The sequence below is a fragment of the Mesoplodon densirostris genome, chromosome 10 (assembly GCF_025265405.1).
Source record: "Mesoplodon densirostris isolate mMesDen1 chromosome 10, mMesDen1 primary haplotype, whole genome shotgun sequence".
Taxonomy (NCBI): domain Eukaryota; kingdom Metazoa; phylum Chordata; class Mammalia; order Artiodactyla; family Ziphiidae; genus Mesoplodon; species Mesoplodon densirostris.
In genome coordinates this window covers 60,981,978-61,002,939 of record NC_082670.1, presented here as the reverse complement: position 1 = coordinate 61,002,939, position 20,962 = coordinate 60,981,978, and the positions used below count along the sequence as shown (strand labels likewise).

The 20,962-nt window shown below is 42.6% G+C and overlaps 2 protein-coding genes across 5 annotated transcripts in view; one reads left to right on the top strand and one right to left on the bottom strand.

Annotated features, from left to right (window-relative positions):
• The window catches only part of GOLGA4 (golgin A4), a 111,696-nt gene extending 100,557 nt beyond the window's left edge, over positions 1-11,139 (bottom strand). For all 4 annotated transcript variants that reach the window (XM_060109167.1, XM_060109168.1, XM_060109169.1 and 1 more), the window contains exon 1: positions 10,733-11,139. In XM_060109167.1, coding sequence (XP_059965150.1) covers positions 10,733-10,804 — 72 coding nt within the window. In that variant the 5' untranslated portion in view covers positions 10,805-11,139. The remainder of the gene's footprint in view (positions 1-10,732) is intronic.
• On the top strand, positions 10,831-11,765 carry LOC132497934 (uncharacterized). Its single transcript, XM_060111467.1, has one exon. The coding sequence runs from the start codon at positions 10,831-10,833 to the stop codon at positions 11,467-11,469; it is 639 nt and encodes a 212-aa protein (XP_059967450.1). The 3' UTR covers positions 11,470-11,765.
• Positions 11,766-20,962: the final 9,197 nt, after the last annotated feature.

Genomic DNA, 20,962 nt, shown 5'->3' with positions numbered 1-20,962 from the left:
TTCAGAGCACTTCAGAAACAGTTCTCACTGAAGTTGAGGGAAGTGCAATAACCCTTCCCACACCTAGAGCCATAAATTTCAAACCATGCCAGCTTCAAAGGCTGTAGATGTTTCAAACGCTACCACTATGACTGGGAGAAACTCCATTTGTATCTACTTTTAAATGGTTGTATGTAATATCTCCTTTAATAAAAGAACCACCAGGACTGCCTTGGTGGTCCAGTGGTTAAGAATCCGCCTTCCAATGCAGGGAACATGGGTTCAGTCCCTGGTTGGGGACCTAAGATCCCACATGCCACGGGGCAACTAAGCCCACGTGCCCCAACTACAGAGCCCACATGCTCTGGAGCCTCTGTGCCACGACTAGAGAGAAACCCGCACGCTGCAACTAAGACCCGACGCGGCCAAAAAAATTAAATAAATATTTTTTAAAACAGACCAATAAATAAATAAATGAAATAAAAGGGCCACCGAGAGGGCAAAAAGTTAGGAAAGTAATTAGAGAAGTAATACTAGGCTAAAGGATATAGCTCTTAGCTAACCCTCTCTGTTGTGATGTCATCATATCCAAAAAATTGGGGGATTAATAATTCAGCTTTCCAAATGCCCAGATGCCAGGACAGGGCTACTTCAGACAGGGACCTTGAAATCACTTGAAAAGTACACCTCCACTGTGAATTTTTTTAAGTGGGACTATGTCTTTTTACTTTGGCCTCATGTGAGCCTAATCGTAATGGGAGCCTCATCAGCTCTGGATAAATCAGCAAAATCAAATGTTGGGGTTTATAAAGTTAAAGAATAGGTTCTAACACACACTGTCCTCCAAAAAGTAGTACCACGTGGCAAGGTTTGGCCTGATGGCTTGTAGGTCTTCCTCTGGAGTTGCAAAAGTAAGGATCACATGAGGGAATGGATATGACTGTAAAGTATAAAACATGCATAAAAAACTAACTGTACTTGAGTGTTTATCCCAAAGTCCTGGATCTTTAACAGGCTAACCTCTCACTTCAAAATATATAAGGATTTAGATTCCTTCAAACTAAATTTGGTCTAATTAATTCTCATAGCTTAGAAATCTGTCTTCAGATTTCTCATGGCTATTTACCAAAAAAACCTGATGGCTATAACCAGGCTCACAATTAATATTTTTATTGCCAACTAACTAATTATTAATTGACCATAGCCCTCAACTTCAGTATAAAAAGACCCATTTTAGTCACTGTGGTATGCAGAATTTGAAGATGACCCCAAATGACCCTCACCTTGTGAATATGAGATATCACTGCCCTGATTATCTTACCTTACATAGCAAAAAGGTTTCTGCAGGTATATTTAAGGTTACTAACCAGGTGACTCTGAGTTAATTGAAAGGAGATTGTCTGGGCAGGTCCAACCTAATCACACAAGCCCTTCAAATGAGTCCAGAGTGCAGAGGCAGTAGCAGAAAGCAGAGAGATGCACTCCTGCTGCCCTGAAAGAAAACAAAAGGCCTGTGGGGGCCAAGTGGCAGGAACTATGAGCAGCCGTAGTAGCTGAAAGCAGTCCCGTTCAACAGCCAGCAAGAAATAAGGACCTCTGTCCTACAACCACAAAGGACTAAATTCTACCACGACCACATAAGCATGGAAGAGGACCCTCACCTCCAGATGAGAACACAGTTTGGACAATAATTGATCTTAGTCTTATGAGACCCTGAGCAGAGAAGCCAGTCATGTCATGCCAGACTTCTGACATACAGATTGTGAAACAATAACTGGGTTATTACGCAGCAAGGTTGTGGTAATGTGTTATGCAACATTAGGAAACTAGTACAGTCACCTTTAGGAATAATAAGCCTTGAACACCATGACTTTTCATTACCCATCAAGACTCTATCAGATGCCACCCTGATCCTCTCACACTCCCACCACACCAGGAGTAACTGTCTCTCAACCCTATGGTACAGAGACTACATCTACCCTTCAAGACAAATACAACACCAGCACAGCACCTTAGCAGGCTCTGTTAAATAAAGAAGCGTTCTGAAATTACAAATGCTTTCAAATACTTTCTCTTTTGATTCTCACAACCAATCTGAAAGGTAAGCAGGACAGTTATCATCCCCAATTTCCTGACAAGAAAGTAAGAAGCTCACAGTGCTTATGTGGCTTGATCAGGTTGCATACTGCAAGATCTGGGTTAGCAAACAGGTCTTCTGAGCCCCTCATCCACTTCCCCAGTATTCTCTGGATCACTATGTCTCAAATTTTTTTTCACTGGGACCCACAGTAAAACAAAAACTTCCTTTTCACACAGACACTTCTAAAACAAAAGTTTTACGAAACCTTAACCTTTACAACATAAGATGCCACATTTTGACCTAATCTAGTCTTTCATTAAAAAAAAAGAGCTGATCCCAATCCACAGATTCCACAACCCACCTGAACTGCTTTCATCATACCATGTTCTGTATAAGAACAATGTTGATAAACATGGCCACTAACTATTAAATCTAGAATACATCAAATATATCTAAATATATTTATATCTAAATATAAATATCTAATATATTTTAAATATACCACAAAATAGAAATTAAAAAGCATTAATTCTAGGTTGAACAATAAAATCTAAAGATAACAAAAACACAAATTTTGGACATTCACATTACTGGGAAGTTCTACATTAAAGTCAAAACTATGTTGGGCCTCCCTGGTGGCGCAAGTGGTTGAGAGTCCGCCTGCCGATGCAGGGGATACGGGTTCGTGCCCCGGTCTGGGAGGATCCCATATGCCGCGGAGCGGCTGGGCCCGTGAGCCATGGCCGCTGAGCCTGCGCGTCCGGAGCCTGCGCGTCCGGAGCCTGTGCTCCGCAACGGGGGAGGCCACAACAGTGAGAGGCCCGCATACCGCAAAAAAAAAAAAAACTATGTTAATCATAGTTTATTCCATAAGGGGCTCTATTATCTGGGAGTTTTCATAGAAAGAATTACTCAAATAGCTGAATTGTTAGACAGATATCTATCTACAGTTATAGATTCAAGATGATTAAACCTCACTAATACCTGAAGGGGTTTGGAGATAACAATGAGGTTTAACCATTTTGAATCTACACTTTTCTGAAATGAGGTTTCACCTTTCCAAAAATAACTAATTCTAGTTTTCAAAGATAAAAGGAAATTGAATATAATTTAACATTTTCTAGGTCAGTTGTCATTCCTGTCAATATGCTACTTGTAGTATATCTTCTCTGTCCATTTTATCCTGCTACTAGTTTAGAAACTAGATAACTACATTTATTGGAACTGTAGACAAAATAAGCATAAGGAAGCTCTGAGCGAGGGATTTTTTAAAGTATTCTTATAAACAACATACATTAACTATGGAATGTGAAGCTAGTGACATTAACATTTTGGCTGCTTAGAGGCCTTTTGACACTACTCAGTTCTCAAGTTTTGCCCCCAATAGATGAGATGTTAAATTCTTACACAAGCATAACAAACACCTGGCTTCACTTCTCCCTCCTACACCCATGGTAATCAATCATGGCAAGGACATAGCCGTAGACTCCTTCTCACCATGGCACTCCTGAAAGTCTCTGCCAAACCCATCCGACATCCCAGCTATAAAGGAATGGCCAAAGTAACTGGGAGTTAATGCTTCACATAAACCTCTGTATACTAGTTACCAAAATTATTAGAGCTTTCCATTATGTCTGTAATAAAGTACCTTCCACATCCTGACATCTAAATAGTAGTGCCGGAAATGAAATATTGCTGTTCATGTTATAAATGCTTACCTCTCAAAAACAGCCCTTTAATATGGCGAAATCCACTCATTCAAAAGTAATTTAAGGAGACTTTTAGTTAAACATAGTAGATTGGCTATATATGTTCCTATTTTCTCTCCCTCCCAAAGAGTTAAATTTCAACCAATTTTCAGAAGATTGGATGTGAGTGAAAGAATACTAAAGTAACAGTACTGCTGACAGCCACTACAACCCCATGGAGAAGGGAATAGTAATGAGAAGGGAATAGTGATGAGAAGAAGCCTATTTTCATCCCCAGAACCATAAAAAGACTTAGGACTTAAAGCAAAAGTTATAAAGCAAGATGAGACAGGATCAAAACCAGAAAGATTGGTTGAAAGATTCCCCAGGTCCCCTGTCCCACCTTACATAGCCTCTGAGGAAACAGAGGTTTATTTTCTGGAGCCAATGAGACTTCAAACTGGGTGAAACCAAGCACAGTAAGACAGGAGAGAAGGGCAAAGTGCGTGACTAAACAGAGCAGGATTAGGCGATGTTCTGCACAGTGAACAGTGGAACCTCCAGCAGTCCTTCTCAGACCTGCTTCCAGAAACTTGGCAGCTAGGCCTCTGATTACCAACATGTAGATATTTCTCCCAACAATAAAACCAGTTTACAGCTTGTCACCCACCAGTGAGCCCCAGTGTCAATCACATGCTACTTCCAAATAGCATCAGATTGTTAGTGCCTCGCCCTTAAATATGAACAGATAGCCCAGAGCACTGAATGAAGAAAATTTCCAATGTAAGAGGGAGCCAAAAACAAGAAGAAAAAAAACCCAAAACCAAAAAACAAACACAGGACTTCCCTGGTGGTCCAGTGGTTAAGACTCCACACTCCCAATGCAGGGGTCCCAGTTCAATCCCTGGTCAGGGAACTAGATTCTGCACACCACAACTAAGACCCAGCGCAGCCAAGTAAATAAGTAAATAAATAAATAAACAATTTTTTAAAAAACCCTAACACAATAAAGATTAAAAGAAAATGAAAGATAAAAAATCCCCATTATTCTCAGAGAGAGAAAAGATATATCAGTATGTCAAAAGCAATGCTATGAAAAAGCAAAAGACAATAAGAAACAGCCTTGGGAAATTTAAAAATAGAGTAGCCAAAATTAAAAATTCAATTGAAGCAAACTAACACAACATTGTAAATCAACTATACTTCAATAAATAAATAAATATATAAAACAAAAAATTCAACTGAAGAGTTAAATTGAAGCACACTCTCAAAAATAGAACAAAAAAATAAAAATAGACCATAAAGGGTAAAAAATAATAAATGAGAATCTATCCTGAAGGCACAAAAGCTAACTAACTGGACTTTCAGGACAGAAGAGAAAAAACAAAGGGGAGGGAATTATCAAAGAAATAATACCTAAAAGTTTCCAAGAATTTAAGCACAGGAGTCACCACACTTAAAGCGTCCACTGGGTGTCCAGCACAATGCAAAAATAAACACTGTTTACTCCTCTTCCTCCCCCAAACCCAAAAGCCATTGAAATAAAGGTTAAAAAAAAATAGAAAAGCAGACAGATTAACACTCTAGAACAAGAGAGAGAACACCACAGGCAAAAAGAAAATAAATTTTTGAAGACTCAAAGGCAAAAGGATTCACATTGGTGGAAAAATCAGGGCAAAGGTAGCCATAACCCTGAACACGCAGAGAAGCTCTGCGGGAGAGGCTAGCAGCAACTTTCTGCAACAGGAAAAAAAAAAAATAACAGTTTTAGACACTATAAAGGGAGATTACTGCTCTCAGCAATGTGTTAAGTGTCTGCAAGACAAACAGGTACGTGGGGTCAGCCTCCCCCAACCCAAATAGATCTCCAGACAACAGTAACAGCCAAATACAAAGAGCAACACCTTGGAGGAGTTAGCGCTCCAATAGCAGGGGCTGGTACCACAAAGCAGCAGGGTAACAATACACCCCAGTCTGACCAAGGCAATCCCAGTCCCACCCAGTTCATGCCAGTTTATGTTCCAAGATAACTGCCAGTAGCGTCCCCATTCATTCATAAGAATGTTTGGATAATAAATCGTATGGTCACCTTTCAAAGCAGGACTCTGTGTTTTGGCTGGCCCTCGACACAGGAGAGTAGCAGGTAAGAGCAGAGAAAACCCATGTTAGCTACTGAAATAAACCACTCACCAGGTCTTCATAAATATAAACAAACAACCAATAATAACAAGGCATTTTTCTCAAAAAAAAAGAAGAAAGATAAACGATGACAAGTATGAAGGAATACAAGTATAACAAGTAACCCAGAGCAATCGATAAATCAAGGAAGAGAACTTAAATATATATGTACGTATAATATATAACACTTATCCTGCAAGAGTTTTGAGAAGCTCTAGTTTCCGTTAAAACACAAGCTGCTACTAAAAACTGAAACAAAGCAACAAGCATAGTACTCTGGTTAAGAGAATGGGCTTTAGAGCAAGACTGGGTTCATATCTCGGCTTTACCACTTAGCTGTGTGGTACTAGCTGTCTACCACAGACAAGTTACTTAACCTCCCTAGGCCTCAATTTCTTATCTGTAAAATGGGGATAATACAAATCCACACCTTTTATTATTTCATGTATTAATTTAGTTAATACATGCAATGCACCAAGAAAGCACCTGACTAAAAATAACTATCCAGTGTTGACTAGTGTGGAAATTAAATATATGATTAGGGTTTCCCTAGTGGCACAGTGGTTAAGAATCCGCCTGCCAATGCAGGGGACATGGGTTTGAGCCCTGGTCCAGGAAAATCCCACATGCCGCGGAGCAACTAAGCCCGTGTGCCACAACTACTGAGCCTGTGCTCTAGAGCCTGCGAGCCACAACTACTGAGCCCGCGTGCTACAACTACTGAAGCCCGCACACCTAGAGCCCGTGCTCCGCAACAAGAGAAGCCACTGTGATGAGAAGCCCGTGCACCGCAACGAAGAGTAGACCTTGCTCGCAGCAACCAGAGAAAGCCCACATGCAGCAACAAAGACCCAACACAGCCAGTAAATAAAGAAATCAATAAATATTTTTTTTAAAAAAGGAGGGGAACTGGGCTTCCCTGGTGGCGCAGTGGTTGAGAGTCTGCCTGCCGATGCAGGGGACACGGGTTCGTGCCCGGGTCCGGGAAGATCCCACATGCCGTGGAGCAGCTGGGCCCATGAAGCATGGCCGCTGAGCCTGCACGTCCGGAGCCTGTGCTCCGCAACGGGAGAGGCCACAACAGTGAGAGGCCCACATATCACACACACACACAAAAATTTCTATTACATAAACAATTATTTTGAGGCCCCGCTCTAAAAAAGCTATAATTCTGCAGGTTTGGGGTAGGCCCACATTTTGCGCTTTTAAAAAATTTTTTTTTATTGTGGTAAAGTATACATAACATAAAAGTTACCATTTTAAACATTTGTAGGTGTACAGTTCAGTGGTATTAATTATATTTACACTGTTGTGCAACCATCACCACTATCCATCTCCAGAACTTTTTCATCCTCCCAAACTGAAACTCTGTTCTTATTAAACAGTAATTCCCCACTCCCCCCTCCCCTCTCCACCCCTGGCAACCACCATTCTATTTTTTGTCTCTATGAAATTGACTAATCTAGGTACCCCATACAAGTAGAATCATACAATTGTCCATTTGCGCCTGTGCTTTTTATAATTTTTAAGTTTCAGTAATATTTGAAAAAGGCTGAAAATGTTAAAAAATATTTTTACTCATGGCACTACATATATCCTAAGAAGTTAGAAAGTATTCTATATTACTTTTTAATAATTTTTATCAAATTCATTCTGTAAGGAATTTAAAAATCCAAGTAGATATTTGTTGTTAGAAAAATATTAAATGGAGGGACTTCCCTGGCGGTCCAGTGGTAAAGAATCCACCTTACAATGCAGGGGACGCGGGTTCACTCCCTGGTCAGAGAACTAAGATCCAGCATGTCGCGGGGCAACTAAGCCATGTGCTGCAAACTACAGAGCCCACGCGCCCTGGAGCCTGCGCACCACAACTAGAGAAAAGAAAACCCGCACACCGCAACTAGAGAGAAGCCGTGGGCAGCAACAAAAGATCCCACATGCCTCAACGAAGATCCCGCGTGCTGCAACCAAGACCCGACGCAGCCAAAAATAAATAAAATAAATAATAAATAAATCTTAAAAATATATATACATATTAGGGCTTCCCTGGTGGCGCAGTGGTTGAGAGTCCGCCTGCCGATGCAGGGAACACGGGTTCATGCCCCGGTTTGGGAAGACCCACATGCCGCGGAGCGGCTGGGCCCGTGAGCCATGGCCGCTGAGCCTGCGCATCCGGAGCCTGTGCTCCGCAACGGCAGAGGCCACAACAGTGAGAGGCCGGCGTACCGCAAAAAAAAAAAAAAAAAAAAAAGACATTGCTATTATACAAATTCAGGATCCTTTGCACGAGAAAACAAGGATATGTGTAATCTGTTATAAAAGGACTGTTCCATCAAAAAATATTGTTTAATTCATGCTTGAAAGAAATCCTTAACTCTGAAAACAATAATCCAGAACTTCGGGACTTCCCTGGTGGTGTAGTGGTTAAGAATCTGCCTGCCAACGCAGGGGACACGGATTCGATCCCTGGTCTGGTAAGGTCCCACATGCTGCAGAGCAACTAAGCCCGTGCGCCACAACTACTGAGTCCACGTGCCACAACTACCGAAGCCCACATGCCTCAAGCCCGTGCTCCGCAACAAGAGAAGCCACCACAATGAGAAGCCCGCACACCGCAACAAAGAGTAGCCCCCGCTCGCCACAACTAGAGACAGCCCACGTGCAACAACGAAGACCCAATGCAGCCAAAAATAAATAAACAAAATAAATAAATAAACAAATAAACAAAATAAATAAATAAATACTCTGGCATTCTGAATAAATAAATATATGTTATCAGAGAGGAATGTTTTAAATCTTTTGTATACAAGGTGATATTATTTGCTCCACATGCACTGTCTCACCAGAGGCATCAACCCATAGAAACTGGGAGCTCTAATACATTATCTTTTAACTAGCTCTTTTACTATTTTTCTAAAGACAACCTCCCTTTGTTAAAGCTCATGAAAAAAAGATAATATTACAAATAAGAAAAAGAATTAGCACCTTGGAGCATATTCTTCTTAAACTATTTTCACTATTTCTGTGTGTATATATATACACACTTATATACATACTTTCCCCACAAAGGAAGCCCCTACACACTGTTTTTCAATCTTTTACTACAAGTTAGAGCCTACATCTCTGTAGGCTCTAACTCTAGCTGTGTGACATCAGGCAGGTTACTTAGCCCCTTTGAACCTCATTCCATGTATGAAAGATTCTCTAAGTTGTAGAGTTACGTGAGAATTAAACAAAATAATACAAGCAAAATGCCTAGCATAGAGGAAGAACCTAAAAAATGACAGCATTTTTTTAAGGCTGCGGAATAACTATCCAATATAACGTGTTTAACCAATTTTCTAGCGTTGAACATTTTTGGCCAGATTTTACCTATTAAAACAACACTGAAGTGAAAATCCATGTGGTTAACTGCTTAATACATCCTAAATTTTCTTAGAATAAATTTCTATAGGTAGAATCCTGGATCAGTGATATGTATAGAGTCCCTTACATTCACTACCATGCCTGTTTCCCCACACTCCTCATCTGTACCTCATTTTTTAGTTTTTCCTTTGTTTCTTAAATAATGGTGTTTTGTAAAATTTAAAAGCTTATGGTAAATGGTATGAAAAGTAAAATTTTAGTACTGAAATCTTAATCACTATTTACATTTCACTTGGGAGAATGAACAAGCTTTCAGTCCCATGTACCTATGTATCTCAACCACTGTTTCACTCTACAGGAGCTTAACATTTTTAGAGAACAACTTCAATTTACAGTTTCAGAATAAACTCAAGTTGTTTGATTTAGTACTTGTTAATTAGTTAGCTATATTTAAAAGTTGTATACGATAAATGTTATGTTAAAGATGTTTAGAAATGCCTCCAAATTAGTCAAAACTCAGCCTTTCTTGTAGAAACTCTAAAGTTAAGAGAGAGATTTGCTCCATCTGTTGAGACTCTGAAAGGCTGGGAAGGAATTTAGCAGACGCCCTCCCCTTTGCTGAAGGGACCACGTGCTGCCAGCCCCCAAACACACGATCACAGCTGCTTAGGAAACTGCTTCTGCTTCTTTAAATTAACACTACTAACACGCCCCCTTTTTCCTGAAAACTGTCATTTCCTGAAGCAACAGCGTTCGTGAAAAACAAACATTAACGAGACTTGAAGAAGCAGAGCGAAGCAGAGCCGAGCTGTGGGCAGGCGCAAGCCCTGCTGGGCCGCATAGTGTCAGCCCCTCCGCCCGTCCCGGATCAACAAAGTTATGTGAAGTGCCTAACTCGTGACAGCCTCGGGCGCTGGACGCCGGCCACACCGCCACCTCTTTCAGGTCCCAATGCTCCTGCAAGCAGCCTGGGCAGGAATGGCTCGACCCCTGGCCCTCACGCCTGGACCAGGGTTTGGAATTAGACTTCGTCACGGGCCAGGAGGCCCTCCGTACTCAATCTCGGGTCGGGGATCAGAGAGGGGACTTCAGTCGAGAGATCAGATGTTACAAGGGACCCTGGTTTTCCCATTCCGCCCTCACTCTTGAGTTGGGGTCTCGGATGGTTGGTGGAACCTTCGATATGGGTCAAAAATCATGCAAGATCAGAGCCCTTCTCACTTACTCTCAGACCGGGTTGGGCATTAGGGGAAATTACCAGAGGTCAGGTGTCACGAATCCAGCCACCCCCAACCAGAACGGAGTTTTAGGATGGGGACCCGGTTCAGGAGTCACGGAGGACCTGGACCGCCCTGAGCTCTTTCCCAGTCCGGGGTTTGGGGGAAGCCTCAGGTTAGAGGTCAAAGGTCAGGGAACTAGGGGAGCGCGGCGGCCATAGTACCAGAGTAGAGGCCAGCGCCTGCTGGAGCTGCTGCTGCTCCTCGCTGATCTTTTGCTTCAGTTTCTTGAACATGGCGCAACGCGGGTTCCTGAATGTGAATGCGACCTGAGGGCGAGTGCTCTGAGAGACCCGGCCGCGGCGGCGACGGAGGGTTCTCTACACCAGGGACCGCGGGGGCCGGGCCTCGCGTCTCCTCCTTGGCCTCGCGGGCGGGTCGGCACACTCGTCCTGCGGGTGTCGGCGTCGCCGCCGCCGCGTCTCTCTCTTCTGGGTGCCACCGGTTGGCCTCGGCCCCCCATCCAGCCTCTGCGGCGGCGGCGGCGGCGACAACGGCACCAGGTGAGCGTGTGCCCAAGGCGCCTGCGCGGCCTACGTGGAGCTCGCCGAGGGAGCGCTACGGAGTGCCGGAGGGGACAAGCTGGAGTCGGGCCCGCACATGCGCGCTCCAGGGTCGCTCCCGGAAGATGCAGGGATTTGCGCTGTTTATGCTCACTGAGTGCCTAGATGCCCTCAGATACGGAGCCCGGGCTCGTCTGAGCGCTACGCTGACGCACATCAGGACTTCGGCGCTGCGAAGTCTGGTGGGGAGGGTGCTGCTTCTGTTGAGGACCGCAAGGCTAACAGTCCTGCCGCAAAGAACCGCATGTGTGGGTGTCCGGAGTGCGAGAAGAGGGGACCCAGGGAACCTGCCGAGGGCTCTGAAGGATAGTGTACTTTTGTTCAGTATTTGTGGTTAGGATTCTCTGCCTTCAGTGTCTCGTACTCCTACTGCTTCCCAGAGGGGCCCTCTTCCCTTCGCTGGACTCTTCCAGGGTTCAAGAAGTGCCTGACACGGGGCTCCCAGGGTCCAGATGTTTCTGGCCGATATTGTAAGATTTCAGTCCTTTGGACATCGCCTTTATTTATTTTTTATTTCACAGAAATCGTATATTTTCATATATTCCTTCAAAAATCTTTAATTCTAAGTGCCAGGTCCTTGGGGGGTCTCTCTCAGTCTTTAATAGAAGAAGTAGACAAAAAAATTAGTAAGGATATAGAGAAGTTGGATCAGCTAACTTTGCCTAATTGATCTTTTTCGAAAAGACCCAACAACTGCAGAATACACGGGGGTTTTTTGGAATACTTATAGAACATTCCCCAAGATAGACCATGTGCTAATTCATAATACAGGTCTCAATTAATTTCAAAGGCTTAATATCATGTAGTGTGTTCTCCGACCACAAAGTAATTAAATTAGAAATCAATAGCAGAGATATCTAGAAAGTCCCCAAATATTTGGAAATTATGCTGCACAGTTCCAAATAGTTGATGGGCCAAAAAGCAAAGCACAAGGGAAACTAGAAAATATTTTAAAAGAATGACAATGAGAACAGAGCATAGCAAAATTTGTGAGGTTCAGCTAAAGCAGTGCTTACATGGAAAATAATAGTATTATGTGTTTGTATTACAAAGGAAATAAAGATTGAAAATCAATCATCTAAGCTTCCACCTTAAGAAGTTTGAAAAAGAAGAAAAAACTAAAATCGAAGTAAGTAGAAGGAATGAAATAAAAGATACTGAGCAAAACATCAATGAAATAGAAAACAGACAATAGAGGAAAACCAACAAGACTAAAATTTGGTTCTTAGAAAACATTAATAAAATTGGTAAGCCCCTAGTAAGACTCAGAGAAAGAAAAACAGTAATTATCAATATCAGGAGTTAAAGAGGGCTTATTGCCACAGATTCTACAGATATTATAAGGGAATATCTGACACAAATTATCAAAACCCAGATGCCCTTAGGTCAATGAATGGATAAATAAACTGTGGTACTTCCATACCATGGAATGCTACTCTGAAATATAAAGGACAGAGTGTTGATACTCATAACAACCTAAATGGATCTCCTTAAGTTTTGTTGAGTGACCCAAAAGAAGCCATACATATATATCTTGCTCTCTGTACAGTCCCTGCGTCACCTACACCCTACTCACTTGACTGACCTCCCCTCTTAATCATAGACCTTCATCAGTAAATGCCTGCATACTTGCCCCAGCCCCAACTAGTGATAGTTCTCATCTTTAGATCAGAATCTCGCCACTATGATAGTTTACCAAAGGGGAGGTGTGGGGCATGCTCCTCTGCTGGTTTCCTTGGTAATCAATGAGCCAACCGGAAGTCAATTCTCTCTATAACTGGTAACCTCCCCTCTGCCTGGAAGCAAAGACTAGTGCCGTGTCCTGCTGCACACGGTGGGGTGTCGCTCCAGGACCTTGTTTCAGACATGTAAGATCCCCCATCCATTAAACCACTGATATCTCTGTCGCTGACTCTGGACTCTCTTTGGTCTTGAAGCTGGCCAAGTACAAGGCTTGCAGGCCTGTGGGATGCAGCCCAACAGATTCCACTTATAGGACATTATGAAAAGGCAAAGCTATAGGGAGGGAGAATGGACCAGTGGTTGGTAGGAGTTGAGTGGGCCAGGACTGGGTTGGGGTAGAAGTGGTGTTAACTGCAAAAGGGCAGGATGAGAGAATCTTTGGGATGATGAAACAGTTCATATTATAATTATAGTGGTAGATATACAACTTTGTGTGCATTTGTCAAAACCCGGAAAACTATATACCACAAACACTAAACTTCACTGTATGAAAACTTTAAAATGGAAATTAAAAACCCGAGGCTCAGAGAGGTTAAGAATTTCACCCAAAGTAACACAGCTTGGACATGGTGGAGGCAGCATTTGAACCCAGAGCTTTCATGGCTGTAAAGCCCATGCCCACACCACCCACCCACACTGCCTCTGGATCCCTTACCATGGTGGCATAGACTACCATTGACATTAATTTCGCTATGTTCTCCAATACTTTGCTCCAAAATGATTTACTGATTGATATCCAGTGTTCTCACCAGCATATATTCTTTCCTGGTTGCAAAGAAAAAAAAAAAAAAGGGAAAGAAAGAAAAGAAAAAATATTTTTTTTTAAGAAAAAATATTTTGTACATTGAGAGCACTTATCCACAAATGTGAAAGTGCTACAGCTGTGTTGTTCTTCACATACCAGATTTGCCAACATTTGTAAGGTTGGGGGGGATATATATGTATATAATATATATGCATACCTATTTTGGCTATAGCAAGTAAACAGATCTGGAGCGGACTGAAGTACTTGTATTCCTATCCTGTTTTAATATACTTCACCAGAACACTTTGAAACACAGTATGTTTTTAATATTTACTTTGCAAAAGAACATCTTGGGCTTCCCTGGTGGCGCAGTGGTTGAGAGTCCGCCTGCCGATGCAGGGGACACGGGTTCATGCCCCAGTTCGGGAAGATCCCACATGCCGCGGAGCGGCTGGGCCCGTGAGCCATGGACGCTGAGCCTGCGCGTCCGGAGCCTGTGCTCCGCAACGGGAGAGGCCACAACAGTGAGAGGCCCGCATACCGCAAAAAAAAAAAAGAACATCTTCTGGCTACGTAAATTAAAATTATATGGGGACTTCCCTGGCAGTCCAGTGGTTAAGACTCTACAGGGAACTAAGATCCTGCATGCCACGTAGCACGGCCAAAAACTTATTTAAAAAATTAAAGTTATAAAACAGTTGGAAGACCTCCCATGGAAGAAAGGTTTGCACATCAGTGTCTAAGCTGACTGTGACTCTCCCAGGAATTTAGCTTACTTTTCAGCCTGGGGCCTTTTCTTTAAAGAATTTTTGGGTTTTTTTGGTATCTTTGTTTTTAATTTAATTCCCATTGTAGGCAGAAATAAGGAAACTAAGGAAAAGTGAAGGGCTACATTATTATTGCTCTTGCAAAATGAAGAGCCAAAAAGTGACCTTCCCGGAGTCATATGATCTCAGTGACCGAAGTGGAAACTGACCTCAGGCTTCTTGCCCTTTATCCTGGTCTCCAACTGTAGTATGTTTCACATTTCCTTCTCTTCTCTGAGACACACCCTGCACAATTTTTTAACAGTTTTGTAATTGTTCACACATGTCCTAGGGCTGTTTACCCAGATGATGACTCAACAATCTAATGAGAAGAGTCCTTGGAAGGAAAAACCCAACACTGGGATAAGAAAAAAAAAAAATCTTATTTCAAGAATGAGGCCTCTTGGTAACAAAGAGAAGGGCTGAGGGAGTGGAGGTGAAGTGTCAAATTCTCTGCTCCTACTGAATAACTATGTGATCATCAGACTCCTAAGTAAACAAATTCACTCTTGAAAAGGTTTGGATCCTTGCCTCATACTCAAGATACTGTGTGGGTGGAAAGGCTGGGTAGTATAATGAATAAGCACAAAGGCATTAAACTCAACTGACTGGGTTCAAGTCACATCTTTGCCATTTATTAGTTCAGTGATGGGGGAAAATGAACTTTTGTATGTGTCAGTTTCTTCATCTGTAAAATGAAGACGTGTCATTGTATCCATCATAAATTTCCCATGAAGATTAAATGAATATTTGGATAAATTAGTATCTTGAAAAAATAATTGGATTCATTCCTCACACCTGAAAAAATGAAATTATTAAATTACTAGAAGAAAACATTGGAAGATTTATTTTATAACCCTGGAGTGCTAAAAGCCTTCTTAAGTATAGCACAAAATCCAGAAACCATTACAAAAAAAGTTTATATGAAAGGTTTTTTTTTATTCTGCATGCCAAAAAAATGCTATAAAATAATGAAATATTGTGTAATTCATTGTTCTATAGTAATCACATAACAACATGGATGAATCTTACATAATGTTGAGCCAAAGAAGGCAAACAAAAGAATGTATACTCCTTTACTTCATGTAGGCAAAACTAACCTACAGTGTTAGAAGTCAAGAGAAATATTGTCTTGGGGTGTAGGAAAGGCATAACAATCGGGAGGGAGGTTTGAGGTGCCTGCCAGTAGTATTCTTTGTCATTGGTGGTGATGACATAGATATGTTTGAAATATTTCTGTTTCCTGATTGTAGTGGTGGGTACACAGATGTTAGAACACAAAGAACTGTACATCAAAATTAAAATTCAATTTTACTATACGTAAATTTAAAAATAATAAGTTTGCCATGAAAACAAATAAATAGGCACAAAATTAAAAAAGAATGAGGCAGCTCTATGCATACAGTTATGGGGAGATCTCAAGATGTTTCATTAAGTCAGAAACCAAAGTGCACTACAGTGTGTACAGCACACTATCATTAGTGCGATTAAAAATTATATTCATATATATGTGTGTTAGGTTAAATTGCATGAAGTTGCTGATTTTTAACTTCAAAAATGGCAATTTCATATGGTTCAACATGTGTGTATGTATATTTGTAAACACATAGATATTACAGAATATATCTGGAAATACACATAAGAAACCAGCGACAAGAAACAAGGCAGCTGGAAGTATTAGTGGTATCCTTTTTTATATTTCAAATTCATCCCCCAAGCATGTACTTACTATTCAAAAATTAATTTTAACATGCAAAAAAAAAAAGTAGTTGATGGAGCAATACCTTCGAAATTTTGAAGAGAAATTGTTTTCAATCTCATTTTTTTAACATCTTAGAGTATAATTGCTTTACAATGCTGTGTTAGTTTCTGCTTTATAACAAAGTAAATCAGTTATACATATACACATATATACATATCTCTTCCCTCTTGCATCTCCCTCCCTCCCACCCTCCCTATCCCACCCCTCTAGGTGGTCACAAAGCACCAAGCTGACCTCCCTATGCTATGCGGCTGCTTCCCACTAGCTATCTATTTTACATTTGGTAGTGTATATATGTCCATGCCACTCTCTCACTTTGTCCCAGCTTACCATTCCTCCTCCCCATATCCTCAAGTCCATTCTTTAGTAGGTCTGCGTCTTTATTCCCGACTTGCCCCTAGGTTCTTCATGACCAGTTTTTGTTTGTTTTTTAGATTCCATATATATGCGTTAGCATGCGGTATTTGTTTTTCTCTTTCTGACTTACTTCACTCTGTATAACAGACTCTAGGTCCATCCACCTCACTACAAATAACTCAATTTCGTTTCTTTTTATGGCTGAGTAATATTCCATTGTATATATGTGCCACATCTTCTTTATCCATTCATCTGTTGATGGACACTTAGGTTGATTCCATGTCCTGGCTATTGTAAATAGAGCTGCAATGAACATTGTGGTACATGACTCTTTTTGAATTATGGATTTCTCAGGGTATATGCCCAGTAGTGGGATTGCTGGGTCGTATGGCAGTTCTATTTTTTAGTTTTTTAAGGAACCTCCATACTGTTCTCCATAGTGGCTGATTCAATTTACATTCCCACCAACAGTGCAAGAGGGTTCCCTTTTCTCCATCAATCTCATTTTTTTGAGCCAAATTATTTATCAATCATGTACATGTCCATAAATGCTTAGGAAAACTATTGAAGGATACACATCAAACTATTAGCTTTGGATAGGTGAACTCTGAACACTGGGATTAATTAAAACAGGGGAAGTGCAATATCGCTTTTTGCTTTGTGTGTTTCTTCATGCTTTGAATATTTAAGATGTTAAATATATACAACACCCAGCACCAAAGATGTGGATATTTTACTCCAGAATCTAGAATTTCTAGTCTAGATTTTCTAGGGGGAGCAAAAGTCATGGTTTACATTGTCTAGTGCACAGTATTTCCTCCAAATAATCTTTTTTTTTTCTTTTATTTTTTTTTGCATTACGCGGGCCTCTCACTGTTGTGGCCTCTCCCGTTGCGGAGCACAGGCTCCAGACGCGCAGGCTCAGCGTCCATGGCTCATGGGCCTAGCCGCTTCGCGGCATGTGGGATCTTCCCGGACTGGGTCACGAACCCATGTCCCCTGCATCGGCAGGAGGACTCTCAACCACTGCGCCACCAGGGAAGCCCCCCCAAATAATGGCTTCCCCCAAATAATGTTATTAAGCATCTCTTTTCTCCTCAAACCACCCTACCTGCTGCTCTGTGGTCAGTGTCTTAATTTCCCCATGCCGACCTCAGCCTTGTTTGACCCCACCCTCCTCCACCAGCTCCAAGGCCTCTGGCAATCTGTCTCTCCTTTCCTGAAGCAGCGCTTCCCCTGCCCCACATCCCCAGTCTTCCATCCCCACGTCTATCACTTAAGTCTGTCCTGGACAGGAGAGGCAATTGTTACAGGAAGTTGATTTTGTACTTAGCCAGAAAAAGTGGTTACTAGGCACTGCCTCCTTTGGAGAAAGAGAGGACATTCTAAACACTAAGTCTTTTTCTGTCATTGATAATCCTGAAAGGATCATACTTTGTTTATTTTTTTAAATTTATTTTTGGCTGCGTTGGGTCTTCGTTGCTGCGCGTGGGCTTTCTCTAGTTGCGGCGAGCAGGGTAGCGCTACTCTTGGTTGAAGTGCACGGGCTTCTCGTTGCAGTGGCTTCTCTTTTTTGCGGAGCACGGGCTCTAGGCGCACGGGCTTCAGTAGTTGTGGCATGCTGGCTCAGTAGTTGTGGTTCGCGGGCTCTAGAGAGCACTCAGGCTCAGTTGTGGCGCACAGGCTTAGTTGCTCTGCGGCATGTGGGATCTTCCTGGACCAGGGCTCAAACCCATGTCCCCTGCATTGGCAGGCAGATTCTTAACCACTGTGCCACCAGGGAAGTCCAAGGATCATACTTCTAATTTAAGAAAATTAGAGCTAAAAAATAAAGACTTTTTACTGACATTTTCTTAACCATGGAGATTTGTTTTCAACATGTAAGCTAAGGATCTTTAGTTTAACCAGGGGTTCCAGGCACTAGGCTCCTTTAGGGATAGATGAAGAAAATGAAAGTGAATGAGGCATAATTCAAAGAAACAGGCTTGGCTTTTCAACCCAGAGAAAAAAGGAAAGGTGGAACACATTTGTGAGGGTTCAGGATGCTCGCGGCTGCACCTTTTAGACCTTCAGAAGAGAAAGAGCATGTGCGTCCACCTTCTATCAGGGGTCATTACCCGCCAGCTACCCTCCACAGCTCTGACGGCAGCCAGGAGGTGCTGGGTCAACCTCCCCTCACACTGGGCAGACAGCAGGGACCTCTAGACTCAGTCAGAACCTCCACCCACTGCACCTCCAGGCTAAGCTGCATCTTCGCTTGTAAAAGGCTAAAAGGCGAAGAAGCATTCCTCTCACCTCAGACCACCCCTGGCATACCAGTTCCACAGCTCCCCAGAGGGACACCCAGGTGTGGAATCCCCACCTGCCTTGCATTCTCAGCCTCAGCATTGTCTGCACTTCCAGACACAGTATAATTCTCATCCCCTGTCTTGATCATAGGACACTTGAAGGGTGACGGGTTTCAACATACATATACAAACACTCATGAGATATTCTGAATAAATACATTTTCTTTTTCTCAGACTTTGAGGCTTACATTTCATTACACAATCATCTCGCAAAAATCATACTCAGTAAACTGCCCTCTCTAAATGTCCTAGAAGTGTGTGATTCTAGAATCCAATTCTTTCTCCCTTTGAAAGGGCATTATTCAGGGTGCAATGGCCCGCTACTCGAACAGTCTTTGAGAGAAAGACAGTCTCTCTCTTGTATCGTTTCCCATTATATATGAAAGAATTGCCTGTCCTCCTACGGCCAAGGGACAGATGCCAGGGTGAGATGTAGCTCAGCTGTGTGGGACGACTGTGAAAATATTGACATTCAGTGTCACCAATTGTGACAACTCAGCAGCTGGCCTAACCAAGACCGATCATGGAAGCGGCCAAAAAAAGTTGTCCCCAACCTGTTCCTAGATGAAGAGGTTTCTCTTGGGGACAACTCCTCTGACCCCCATCCAGCAGCTGTCCAATAACACTGACTAATTTGTGACTTAACTGACAACCACCAGAGAGAACCACTCATGTGCAGAGAGATGGATTGCCCTCTGGAACTGGCCTTTTTCTCTATTCCTAAAACTTGCTCACAATCCTTAGGGTGGAGGACATTGGACTGCAAAGGAAAACACTGTTAGAGTGATGGTTTTTGAGGGCTCATGACACCAGTGGGCTGCCGTTGCCTCCTGGTTTCCAGTATGTTCCCTGATGTGCCTTGAGCAAGTCAAGTAGAGTTCACCTATCTGAGACTGGTGTGTCACCCCTGCATGGTGCTCTCCCTACATCCAGCCCCTCTCCCTGTATATATATCCCTGTACACAGCCTGAGGTTTGGCAACAGAGGGCAGCCCCTGGCCCTGCCACACCTCGCTATTCACTACCCTTAATAAATGTTGCTTGGAATAGAAAAGCAAACATACAAAAGTTCTCAAATGTTCTTCCTCCCCCTAACCCCATTTTCTGATACCTCCATGTATCAGTCAGGGTCCACTCAAGAAAATATATCCATGCCAGGTTTGGGGAACTGGTTATATAGGTATTGGAAAAACCAAAAAGCCAAACAAGGAAGGCAACCTGGAGATTAGCAAGAGCAGGGAGCCGCTACCATCCTTGGGGTTGGAGGAACCAGAGCAGGAGGCAGTGTTAGCACATTCCAGGAGCAGGATTGAAACCAAGAAGGTGGTACCACCTCGCTGGAAACACTCCCCTCCTCCCACTCTCAATTTGCTGCCAGTGCTTTCCCACCGGCAGCACCCAGTTGGCAAGGGAGCCTGGGAAACACAGTTGTAGGGTCAGCAGCTTGCAATACGCAGAGTGGAGTGTGGAGCTGAGAACAAACTGGAAAATCACTGGCACGTTCTGAAAAGGTCACTTCTGCAACAAATAAGAGCTCAGAATCCTCTACAAGCGGACTCTACACTCTGGTCAGACTGCCTCGCCCAGGGCAAAATTCACAGAGAAAGGGAGTCAGGTGCTGTCTCCAAGGTGGGACCAATGACTTTGCCCATTTGCTCAGTGTTTGCCAAAGAGAGTCCTTGGAAAACGAGTTTGGGGAAATGTTAGCAGTTGCAGAAGCTAGGGAGGGAGGGAAAGTATCTGGGAAAACAGGGTTTTTTAGGGGAGATTAGATAAGAACTGATTTGCATTTTTAGAAGAGAAGCCTGGTTGAGGTTTAGAGCAGGGCTACTCAAGCTTTACGGTGCATGCACATCACCTGGGGATCATGTTAAACTGCAGGTAATTTAGCAGACTGGGGTAGAGCCTGAGATTCTGCATTTCTAGCAGGCTCCTAGGTGATGTCGATGATGCTGGTCCATTGAACACATTGAAAGCAAAGATTTAGGGAGACTCTTGACTTTGTGTAAATACTTATTGGAGAGATCCATGAGAGAGAAAGTTTTGATCCAGAAAGAGATAAAGAAGATAG